This window comes from Haliaeetus leucocephalus, unplaced genomic scaffold (assembly GCF_000737465.1).
Source record: "Haliaeetus leucocephalus isolate CR32 unplaced genomic scaffold, Haliaeetus_leucocephalus-4.0 Scaffold164, whole genome shotgun sequence".
Taxonomy (NCBI): domain Eukaryota; kingdom Metazoa; phylum Chordata; class Aves; order Accipitriformes; family Accipitridae; genus Haliaeetus; species Haliaeetus leucocephalus.
In genome coordinates, this window is record NW_010972600.1 from 1,681,477 (window position 1) to 1,692,081 (window position 10,605).

The 10,605-nt window shown below is 49.8% G+C and overlaps 2 protein-coding genes across 5 annotated transcripts in view; both read right to left on the reverse strand.

Annotated features, from left to right (window-relative positions):
- Positions 1 to 4,513, reverse strand: part of SLC25A42 (solute carrier family 25, member 42) — a 22,630-nt gene extending 18,117 nt beyond the window's left edge. The window contains exon 1 of one of the 3 annotated variants that reach the window (XM_010563225.1): positions 4,457 to 4,513. The gene's annotated coding sequence lies outside the window, so the exon portion shown is untranslated. Of the gene's footprint in view, positions 1 to 2,242; positions 2,319 to 4,456 lie in introns of those variants that run through there. The other 2 variants (XM_010563223.1, XM_010563227.1) reach the window with 2 other exon arrangements.
- ARMC6 (armadillo repeat containing 6) overlaps positions 1 to 10,598 on the reverse strand; it is an 11,593-nt gene extending 995 nt beyond the window's left edge. Inside the window, exons 1-8 of one of the 2 annotated variants that reach the window (XM_010563221.1) lie at positions 10,508 to 10,598; positions 9,344 to 9,496; positions 8,814 to 8,896; positions 7,518 to 8,088; positions 6,885 to 7,030; positions 6,168 to 6,299; positions 5,512 to 5,649; positions 4,457 to 4,643 (exon numbers count right to left, since the gene is read on the reverse strand). In XM_010563221.1, coding sequence (XP_010561523.1) covers positions 4,457 to 4,643; positions 5,512 to 5,649; positions 6,168 to 6,299; positions 6,885 to 7,030; positions 7,518 to 8,088; positions 8,814 to 8,896; positions 9,344 to 9,464 — 1,378 coding nt within the window. In that variant the 5' untranslated portion in view covers positions 9,465 to 9,496; positions 10,508 to 10,598. Of the gene's footprint in view, positions 1 to 3,291; positions 4,644 to 5,511; positions 5,650 to 6,167; positions 6,300 to 6,884; positions 7,031 to 7,517; positions 8,089 to 8,813; positions 8,897 to 9,343; positions 9,497 to 10,507 lie in introns of those variants that run through there. The other variant, XM_010563222.1, reaches the window with a different exon arrangement.
- Positions 10,599 to 10,605: the final 7 nt, after the last annotated feature.

Genomic DNA, 10,605 nt, shown 5'->3' on the forward strand with positions numbered 1-10,605 from the left:
CTAGAGAGCAAAGAACCCCTCCAATACTCCTTTATTTTGTGACCTGGAGTAAGCTGCATTTCAGTTCACCTTTCTGTACAAGACAAAACATAATGCCCCTTTGTAAGACAGCTACCAGGAATACTTGTATATCACCTGGAAAACAGAGAACAGCACTGCAGCATGAAGTACTGGTACCAGTTTCACACAAGGAAGGTACAAACCTGAATGCATCTTCCTACAATTAGCAGCAAAGTCAATAGAAGAAAGTTATTCCTGGTTCCTGAGCTTTTTTCTAATAGCAAACCTGTCTGACCTGTACCAAGCCCTTCTGTTTCACCAGGTAACCGCACACTCAATGCTGCATTGGTACTCACCTTACGTTTTAATGCAACCTCTTAAAGCAAAGTTTAACATGCCAGATATGCCTGAAACACCCACTTGCAGTGGGGACTGCCTAAGTTGGTGTACTAGCTATAGCTGCAGGTCAAGCAAAAAAAAATTATTGCAGCTTCTGACTCTACTGCTGGGCTATCCAGAGCTAAAATTCCCCTGCCTGAAGCAATCATTGGGGCCAGAGAGCTCCTGCTGAAATCCAACACCAAGGACAGTCCCAGTCCGCCCCCTCCACAGCAGCTCTCCTCAGGACCGACATTCAGAAGTCCTAAACAATGATTTTGACTTGCTGGGGGAAAGAAAAATAAGTGTTGAGCATCCATCGCTCTAGCGGGATGTAAAGATGCTCAGAGTTACCTAGAATCCAGCCCCCGGTGTTTTAGACACCCTATCACACGACTATTTTTAAAGACATTCACCCACAGGTTGTTGGTATGATTATACCAACCCTCTAGTACGCTTATTATACAGTCTCTCTTCCCTCAGCCATTTTCCAACACCCACAGACATCTCTTCTGTTCCTTTACACACACACCCTTCTCCCAAACTAGAGTCATTTAAAAACCAGAATGTTTTCAAAACACTCTAAATTCATCAAACCACAGAAAAACATTGGAGGAGTGCACAACCTCCAGAAAAAGCTTTGCAGTTAATGTGACCGTGATGCGTAAGAACCCAACACAAAAAAGAGCCAAGTGACAGCAGATTCCAAATCCACTCTATGCAGTTTGCTAAATTAACAGCCAACAGGAAAAACACAGTCAACAAATGCAAACACATCTTCAGCTCCTCCAAACTTCAGGGGAGTGCAGGTTTAAGGCCAACAAAGCAACTGCAGCACCAACTGCTACACCTGTGGTACAGCGAGCTACGCGTTTGCATGCAGCAGAGAAGGTGGCACAGCGTTTATTAACCCTGCACAATCATTCCCAACGTTTTCCATGTGTCTTTTTACGTTACAATTTAAACCCTGTCCGAGGCGCTTCTTCCATTTCCATGTTTGAAGGCAAAGCAGGGAAGTCACCCCTGCTCTGCAACTTTTTGCTTACGCTGAACTAGGATAGAAGCAGAAGACATGGAGAGCGTAGCATTTAATGCCTTCCACGCCCTCTGGTACGTACCCCTCAGCAGAGAAACACAAGCTTGCCTCATTCTCAGGTTCACACCAACTTAAAAACCAAAACAAAGCAAGAAAATCACACCTCGCATCGAAGCGCGCATCTGGGGACTCGCACTCATCTGAGCCCAGCTTGACCAACAGACTTTGAAGGGAAGAAGCAGCCTGATGGGCTTGACACAGACACCGGCCTCACCCCCGAGGAGCGGGACAGGCAGGCGAGGCAGGAGGCAGGCGGGGGGGGCAGAAGCAGGCAAGAGGAGCAGCGGGACAGGTTGGCAAGGTGGAAGGACAGGCAGGTGGTGAGGCAAGACGGCCAGCGGGGCGGGAAGAAGGCAGGCAGGGGCCGGGAAGGCAGCCTGCGGGCAGCCGGGCAGCGCGACCCGGGGTCGGGCTGGGCCTCCGGCGCGGTGCCGCAGCTCGGCGGTGACCACGGTTAAGGCCGACACCGTTCCGCTGCGGCGCGGCTCCAGCCGCTCCCCCGGATTCCCGGGCGAGAAGGGGACGGCGAAACCCGGCCGGAGAGAGCCAAGAGCCCCACCGGGACAACACGGAGAGAGCCCGGGGGGGGGACACGAAGCGGCGGTGACCCCCGCGGGGGGCCGCGGCAATGTCACCCGGCCCCGCGCGCCGCCACACGGTCCCGGGGCCTCCCGGCCCTCAGGAGCGAGGCCACGGCGATGGTGCGCCCAGGTCCCTGTCAGCGCCCGCCGACGGGGCGTGAGGGGCCCGGGGCCGGCCCGCACTCACCGGCTCGGCTCCGCTCCGCGCTCGGCGCCGCCTCAGCCGCTGTCTCCCCCGCGGCCGCCAGGCCTCCCCCTCCCCCGCTGCGGCCGCCGTGAGGCGGGGCCTACCCTAACGGACGACCAATAGCGGCGGGAGAGGGAGTACGGTGCGCGGGGAGTGGCCGCGCGTCCGCAGATAGGCGGCGGCGGCGGCCAACCGGTGCCGGGAAGAGGAGGGGCTGCGCCGGCCGGAGGGAGGGCGGAGCGCGGTATGAAGTGGGTGGAGAGGGGGAGGCGGGGCGCGCCCGGCGCAGGGGCGCGCAAATCCCGCGCAGGGCCCTGCCCCGCTCTACCTGCCTTCCCCCGGCTGCCCGGGTCCCCACCACCACCTCCCCGGTCCCTGGGGCAGCGAACCGTGCCAGACCCCCGTGCCATGCCCGGTCCCGGTGTCCCAGAGGGCAGGATGCCGTGCCCGGGCTGCAGCTGCGTCCCAGCTGCGCTCTGCCCGACAGCCCCCTTCACCCCGGGTCGGTCCGTTCCCCACAACCCCGTCGGGTATTAAAACCAAGATATTGCAGCTACAAGCAGCTCAGCGTTATACCAATGCTTATTTAAAGCAGAAGGGAGATAAATCCAAGCTTTCCTGCCACTGTGGTGGAACCCCATGTTTGATTCTCCCACATTAAGCCTTGGTGCTGCTTCTCACCCACCCAAGAGCTAAGGCTGCACCCAACGTGCTCCCCACAGCAATCAGGCTCTCTCTCCAACACAGGGCACCCACAGGACTTAGGACCTCAGGGTCTCTTCATCAGCTCTTCTTGGCCACTCTGCCACAAAGGAGAGGGGCACCTTCACCGGAGGAGCTTGGCGAGGAGGTCAGAGCAGCACTCAAAGACACCGAGTTTCTCGCCCAGCAGGAAGAGAGGAGACCCAGGCAGCCTCTCCTCAAACACTCTCACGGGGTTAGAGGCCTTTGAAGAACAGAATGACCTTTGCTATCTGCTGGCAGATAGCGTGGGGCCAAAGGAGGCTTTACTTACAAACTCATCACAGAGGCATTTCCACCACCTTTCTTTTCCTGCCTCAAAAAGGCTCCATAAAGAGCCAACCACCCTTGTACATTTTTATGTTTTATAGGGTCAACATTTCTACAGAGAATATCACATTAGAAAACATCCACTCAAACACAACATCAGTAGCAGCGCAGGAGGAAGGTTCAGGACCAGAGCAGGGCTAGTAACAACACAGCCCAGCAAGAAATAGGGGCACACAGAAGCCTTTAGCTGAGCCTTCAGATCCTTTCTGGATGTTTCACCTCCCCTGTTTTGCCCCCAGGTCCACAGCTGCCTTCAGACCATGAGGCGCACGGCCTCTTCATTACAATTACAGCACCCTTGGATTCAGGGAAGCACCGCCCTGCTAAGAGATAACCAAAGCGCGGGCTCCCTGGTGCTGGCTTCCTGCTGTGTGGTACCACTGCTAGTTTGTCCCTGCTTTGAAACTGCCATCCTCGCAAGCAGTCCCCTCCCTGCCGCCCCAACTTGCTCATCTCGCTGAAAGAGAACATGAACTTTCCTCCTGGATGCAAATGGCAACATCAAAGTACGTTGCTTTGGGCCACACTATCCAAAATGCTTACTTTGCTTTTGTTTAAAAATGTTATGTTGGCTGAAAATCCAAACTGAAGCAGCAACACAGAATATGGTCAGCAGTAAAATAACAGCAGAATAGTACAACAGGACAGAACACATTCACAAATGATGGGATTTCTCCTCATCCATCCCGTTAACCAGATCAGGCTGCTAGCCTCCATCGGCAGAGAAACAAATCAGAACCAGCTGCCATGGTACGTACCAAACTCCTATCAGGAAAGAGCCACTTTTGCTCTTCCTGTATAGAACAGAGCATGTGGAAACAGCCCCGTTCTGTACACAAGGAACATACATAACAACAGGGGGGAGCAGATCATCTTCAGGCATTAGATGATTCAGGGAATGATTACTACACAGAGTTGATTTGCTGCCTGTGAATGCATAAAGCCGTTTCAGCTGTAGCTCCCAATAGAAAGTTCACTGCAGCCTCACAAGCCAGGCATTTGCTTCAGATATTCCAGTTCAATGTAACTGCAAATTAATCCATGCCACTTTGTTTTCCCCCCTTAGGTTTCATGTACATAGATGTCTTGAAGCTTCATGGCTCAGTGGAGTGGAGATTCACTGAGCTAGGCTTCCCTTCTGACCTGTCCACAGCTCTCGGAGCTCCACTTTGCAGCCAAGATCCCGCAGTGCGGCTTTGGCCACGTCATCGCAGTCCCTGTGTGTTGCACGAGCTTCTGTTATTAGGTTCTCAGCTCCCATCTCTAAGATGGGCTGAGAAAAGTCCCGGCTCCGGGAGACCAGGTTGCGGATCAGCATGCAAGCCTGTTTCTGAGGAGAGAGATAAATGAGAGATATTAGCATCTTTTGTAGGGAAATACCATCCGTGTAGGATGCTGGCACACACAAAGCAGAACTGGCTCCACATAAAGAACCTTTTCTGGGCAACTAAATGTGAGATGCTGTAGACAGCAACAAACTATTTCCTGGAAGAATAAATCCATGGACAAAAGCATGGCTGCTATTTCACATTGAAGTTTATACAACAAAACCTCCTGCTTCTGTGAGAACACCAGCAAATCTCAAACACCAGCCAGGCAATCCCAAGTATTTCTTTAAAGAACGGCTAAGACAGAATTCTCCAATTACAGCAGACTCATCTTTCCATCGCCTTGTATGCTGTTCCAGGCACCTTCCCTGGCACTTAGCTTAAACTACTCTTTCAGAAAAATATTGTCTATGGTATTTTAATACTCTGGAGAGCAGAAAAGCAGACGCAGAGCCTACCGAGACTTGCATGAAAACCAGAGGCTAACTTCTTGCCATGTAGGTGTTTTATTCGACTTTGGAGAATAGATGGCAATGTCTCTTATAGGACAGATAACATCATAGCACAGGGTGGGTCTGAAAGAGCCTATCCTTATCCTGCTCTGTGAAGGAGGGGGAGGAGAAGTAATGCCTGGAAGAGAAGCATGGCATTCCACAGTCGCTTGAATTCAGGTGGGTTTGAAACCCAAACTAAATTTTGCTCCGATCACATCACAGTGACAGATGTAGGGAGTCCTGCATTTAGATGCTGCATTCCCAACATACTCAGAACCTTTTGGTATTTGTCAAGTAAAGGACAAAATCCCAATGAAGTGGTGAGCACAGCCAACACCAATCCTGAATAAATAATCAAGTGCTCTGAGGCAAATACCTGTACAGCCACTTCTCGTGGGTGTGCTTTCATGGCCTGAAGAGCTGCCAACGCCCCTCCACCTTCCATGATGACATTACAGTTCTCGGGTTTGCGCAAAGCCAACATGCACAAGGCTGCACAACCTTGCTCACAGATCTGTAAGATAAAGAGACACTCACTGGCTGAAAATGTTGCTTTAAGGAAAAAAGTGTTTGGAGTTTGTTTCCTTTTTTGGCAGTTTTTAAATTTTTTTTTTTTTTTTTTTTTTTTAAGTTTCTTCCACTGAAACATCCTGCTTCTCTGGCATGTAAAGCAAGTTTTACACCCAGAGGTGCAAAACACTGTATCCAGTATCCATCTGATTCAGGAACAAGAAAAAACCCTAATATATTAGAGTGGACATACCTTTACATTTACACAAATATTTGCCAAAGCATGCACTTAACCACTCCACAACAACAGGATGTTAAAGGTTTAATCAATTGCTCAGTTGCAATCATTTAATAACTATACTTAGAATGTATCTGCTCTCAGCATAAGTGGTTTATCACAAGTCAGAGCAACGCTGTGGGTTGCTCCCTACACAAGACAGGTTACACTGCTACATTATGCAGCCCAAACCTGATCTCCATTCCCAGCCCCGGAGGGACTCCATTAACCACTTAGGTGCGTACCTGAGGGTTGGCAAGGTGATGGCTTATAGCGAGTACAATGAGGTCTGTTCCCCCAGCATTAACGATGGCATCTTTCACGTCGTCATTACCTGCAACTGCTCGGATGGCGCTCAGCACCTGCTTTACCACGTCCTGCGTTCATCAAGAAAAAACAGCTCAGAAAGCTGCAGAGAGAGTTTTACAGGCTTTTGAAAACCAACCAGAACATCCCCCAGCAACTCCATTCAAACAGTTGTCATTCCCAGTTTTGAACAGCAACGCTATTCTCAGTCACTCACACCTCAGATACACTTTCTTGCTAGAGTAAGAAGGAACCTTGTTAAGTTTGGCAGAGGTTTTCAACGAAGCTTAAAGAATCAAACATCAGCCCTCTGGGACTTGAACATCTAAATCCTCTTGAATCTCTTCTAGCTAGATTGATGGAAAACCAGAAGCTCAGCTTTTCTGGGAGCAAGCACAGTTCTGCTCATGGAGCGTGGAGGACAGAGGAAGTAACTATGAGCAAGGGGCTCAGAATTACTGTGTTCTTGTCTGACAGGGCACATGTGACCTAGTTCCATATATAAGGCTGTAAATAGGGATCAATGGTTGGGGTTTCAACCCTAACTGCACCTAAAATAATGCATAGTCTAAGGCCCATTCACAGCCAGGACTTTAAACTAAAAAGCACACCCTGCTGCATTACTTCCACTCCCAAGTACACTTTACATTGCTCACCGGATGGTCAATGCAGTCAGCCAGTAGAGCCACCATAAAATTTAAGCCACCAAGATCCACAATTTCTTGACAGAATTCATTCCTGACAGAGAGGCGAGAAAGGGTGGCACACAGTTCACTGAGAACACTGGAGTTATCTGTGAATGCTGCAGAGGAGAGATGATGAATGGAGTAACTATGAGCAAGGAGGGATGCCACAGAATCAAGGTGTTTCACTTTGCTTCATTAAAGAAACACAGGAAACAGTGTATTTCACTTTCTATATTAAAACAGCACAGATGACGTCCTGTTCACTCTGTGTCTAGACTGAGACAGAACATCTTTTCTTGGCAAGAATGCAGCACCTCAGCAGGGATAATGTGCCTGTAAACCTGCACTGGGCTGTAAAACACTTCCTAGACAGACTGACAAAGAGCTCTGATAACTGCCACCTTGGTGCTGCTGCTAGCCTCTGGAGAGGACATATTATTTTTCTCTCTCGGGGCATATTTCATCAAAAGAATTAAACATCACTTTAGTGGGAAATTTCTGAATCATCTCTGGGGACCTTCAAGTTACGACAAAGCGCAGTTTTGAGATAAGAAAGCACAGATGATTCAAAATTAGGATCAACAATCATGGGGTTAATTTTACCTTTTGCAGCTTCGATGAGGACTCTCAACCCATCATTTTCCAACACAATCATTTTAGCATGATCATGAGCATGACCAAAGGGCACACGGATGTCATCATCAAACGTCATGACCCTGAGCGCTGAGGAGGCCGTTCGGACGACATCAGCACTGTCTCCGTGCTGGACTATAGCTCCAGTCAGAAGTGGCAGAACCCCACCTTTCACAAAGTCCTGACGATTCTGCTCATGTTTCAGACAGGCATGCCGAATGCATCGGATCCCAGCCAGCGTCATTTCCGCATCCTCCCTATATTCCTTCAGAGTGTGTAGCAGTAGATCCTGGCCAGCGGAGTCAAGTAGGTCTGGCTGCCCATCCAAGATGGCAGACAGTGTATAAAAGGCTTTCAGCATTAAATTTCTGTCTCCTGAAGCCAACTGGCAGGCAGAGAATACCACAGAATAGGCACCATTCTGCCCAGCCAGGTAGCGGAAAGACAGCTGTTCTTTGCACTGATCAGTGAAGACCACTAGCTGCTCAGCCATCTCAGCAAGATCAGAGTCAGCAACAGCTCTCCCAAGGGAATCTAAAGTCTAAAGAAGAGAACAATAGTTAATTTTTGATCTGAACTGTGAAGGAACAAGAGCAGTTCTTTATAGTCATTCAAATTTGTTTATTTATAATAATAGTATTCTCTTAAATTTAGAATTAGTTTGACATATCTAAGAAATGGCTGTCTTGAAGAGCAGCATTTTGTCTTCACGCACAGAACCCTTAGAGGAATCTGTACTTCTGCCATCACTGTCAAGCCATCACTGCATGCCAGTCTGACCACCAGTGGGTGAACTGGGTCCAACCAGCACAATTCACAGGGGTCAGTGGTGCGCATGAATATTTTTAGTCTTGCTGGAGAGGGATCATATTCAATCTTTTCACCTACCCTCAGAAGAGCTAGCTAACAGCTACCACTTAGGTAACTTGTATTTCTTTCATTAAAGTTCTTCTGTGCTTTAACTTTACCTGACAACAGGAGAATCTGCTTCTAAGTTATGAAAGGCAGCCTCTCCATTTCCTAGGCAAGAAATGCTGGCATTTTGCTCTTTACACAGATACTTCCACTGAAAAGTGCAAGCTAGCTCTTTGAACTTTTATATTATTCCTAGTTTGCAGAATAGATGGGATTAAGTGCTTGTCGAAGAGCTCACAGAGAAATGGGACAAAGGCAGAAGTAGAAGGTATGTCTCATTATTCTCAGTCTATTACTTAAACTATTATATAACCCTGATCCTTAGAAGACAACATAAATTTGTGCTCCTACCAGCAAAATTTCATGCTTTTGCTTTTGACCATTTTCAGAGGCAGGCTGCCGCACAGCTTTCACAATATTGCTTAGGTCAACACCTAAAAGGAAAAACAAAAACAAGATTAGTATTAGTTACAGGAGCTTGGGTAAAATTTGTCAAGTTAACCACAGTCAACAAAGATGAACTTATTGTAAAGCATGGATCAATGTACAAAGATGCTGAAATGCTGCTGAAGTTCTAACTATAATGGTCAAATATGTCCTGGAACAAAGCTTCAATTCTAGCTAAATGTCAACTGGGAAAAAGAAAAGAGTTTAATTTCATTGACAAAATTGCACCCTGCAGTTTCACTCAAAGCAGTTTTTCAGTCATAATTACTCCATGAAACTAGGTTAGCATTAATAGCGTCTGTGTTCCACTTCGCAAAGGCTTCTTTTCAACACTGGATGATCGATCTTTGCATGCAGGTTCTCTTCAATTTTAAGACATGTAAAAACTCAGTCTGTAATAATCTGAACTGCAAAAGCAGATGAATTTACAATACCTTGGGACTCAAACTGCTGCACAGCTTCTCTCACAGCCTCTTCTGGATCCATTTCAAATTCTGTAATGTTTTCTTGCACTGCATCATCAAATGTTTCCTGCGCAATCTGTTTCGATCCCATTTTACTCGAATGGGATAAGCCGCCTCCTTGTCCTGTCATTAAAATAGTCCACAACTAGTTTTGGTGCAAAACCTTCTGAAGTTAATCAAAAACAAAGGAAGTGATCTGCTCTTTTTCAAAACAAAAGCACAGAACTCAAAACCAAAAATATATGGTCAAAGGGATGACTTTTTTTTTAACGGGCTGAAACATAGCAATTAAAAGCAATAAAAAGGAATGTCAGAGGCCCAGGATTTGGATCTGGAACCCGCTATTGCTCTGCTGCGGATGGGTGTGTTACCGTGACACGGCTCTCACTGCACCTCGCCTGCCACAGGCGCACGGTGGGCAGCCTGCCCGGACACACACGGTCCCGAGACCCCACACGCTCGAGGGCTAACACAGCCCAGAGCCCCTCGGCCTGTCTCTGTCCCCGTTCCCGCAGCGGGGCCCGGTTCATCCCCCTCAGCAGGCCCAGCCATCCAGCTGGATCCCGCCCCTCAGTCTTTCGGCGAGGCCTGCCCCGGAAAGGGCCCAGGAACCGGGAGCAGGTACTGAGGGAGCTCCCAGGCGCACAAAGGGCCTCGATTCTCCTCACAACCCACCTCAGTCCCTCGCCGCCCGCAGCGCCGCTCCCTGAGGGGCTCCTCCCGCCTGACAAAGAGCAACGCGCTGAGAGGACCGGCCCTACTCGGCCACCGTACACAGCCGGCGGGCCCCGCTTCCCTCCGGCCCCGCCCACCGCTGGCTCAGCCTTCTCAGTGCGCATGCACCAAGGCAAAAAGTCACGCCCATCCCCCTCACAAGAAAAAAAAAACCGCGGCGCGAAAAAGAACCCGGGCTGTCCAAGTGCGCATGCGCCCTCCCCGTAACGTGCTCCCTCGCCACACACATGCGGTCGGCCGCCCTTTCTGCGCATGCGCACTATGCGCGAGCCCGCTCAGGCCCGCCTTGCGGGGCAGCGGCCAGCCCGCCGCCCCGCCGCCAAAGCGGGAGACTGCGGGCCGCCCCCGCCCGTTCCCCTTCTGCTCACCGCGCCGCCCGACCGGGGACCGCGCCCTCACCGTTAGTACCGACCCACGCCAAAGCAGCGCTACCCCGAAAACCACCCGCCTTGAAAGGGATGAGGAGGCCGCGACGCAGGACCCCGCACTGCGCAGGC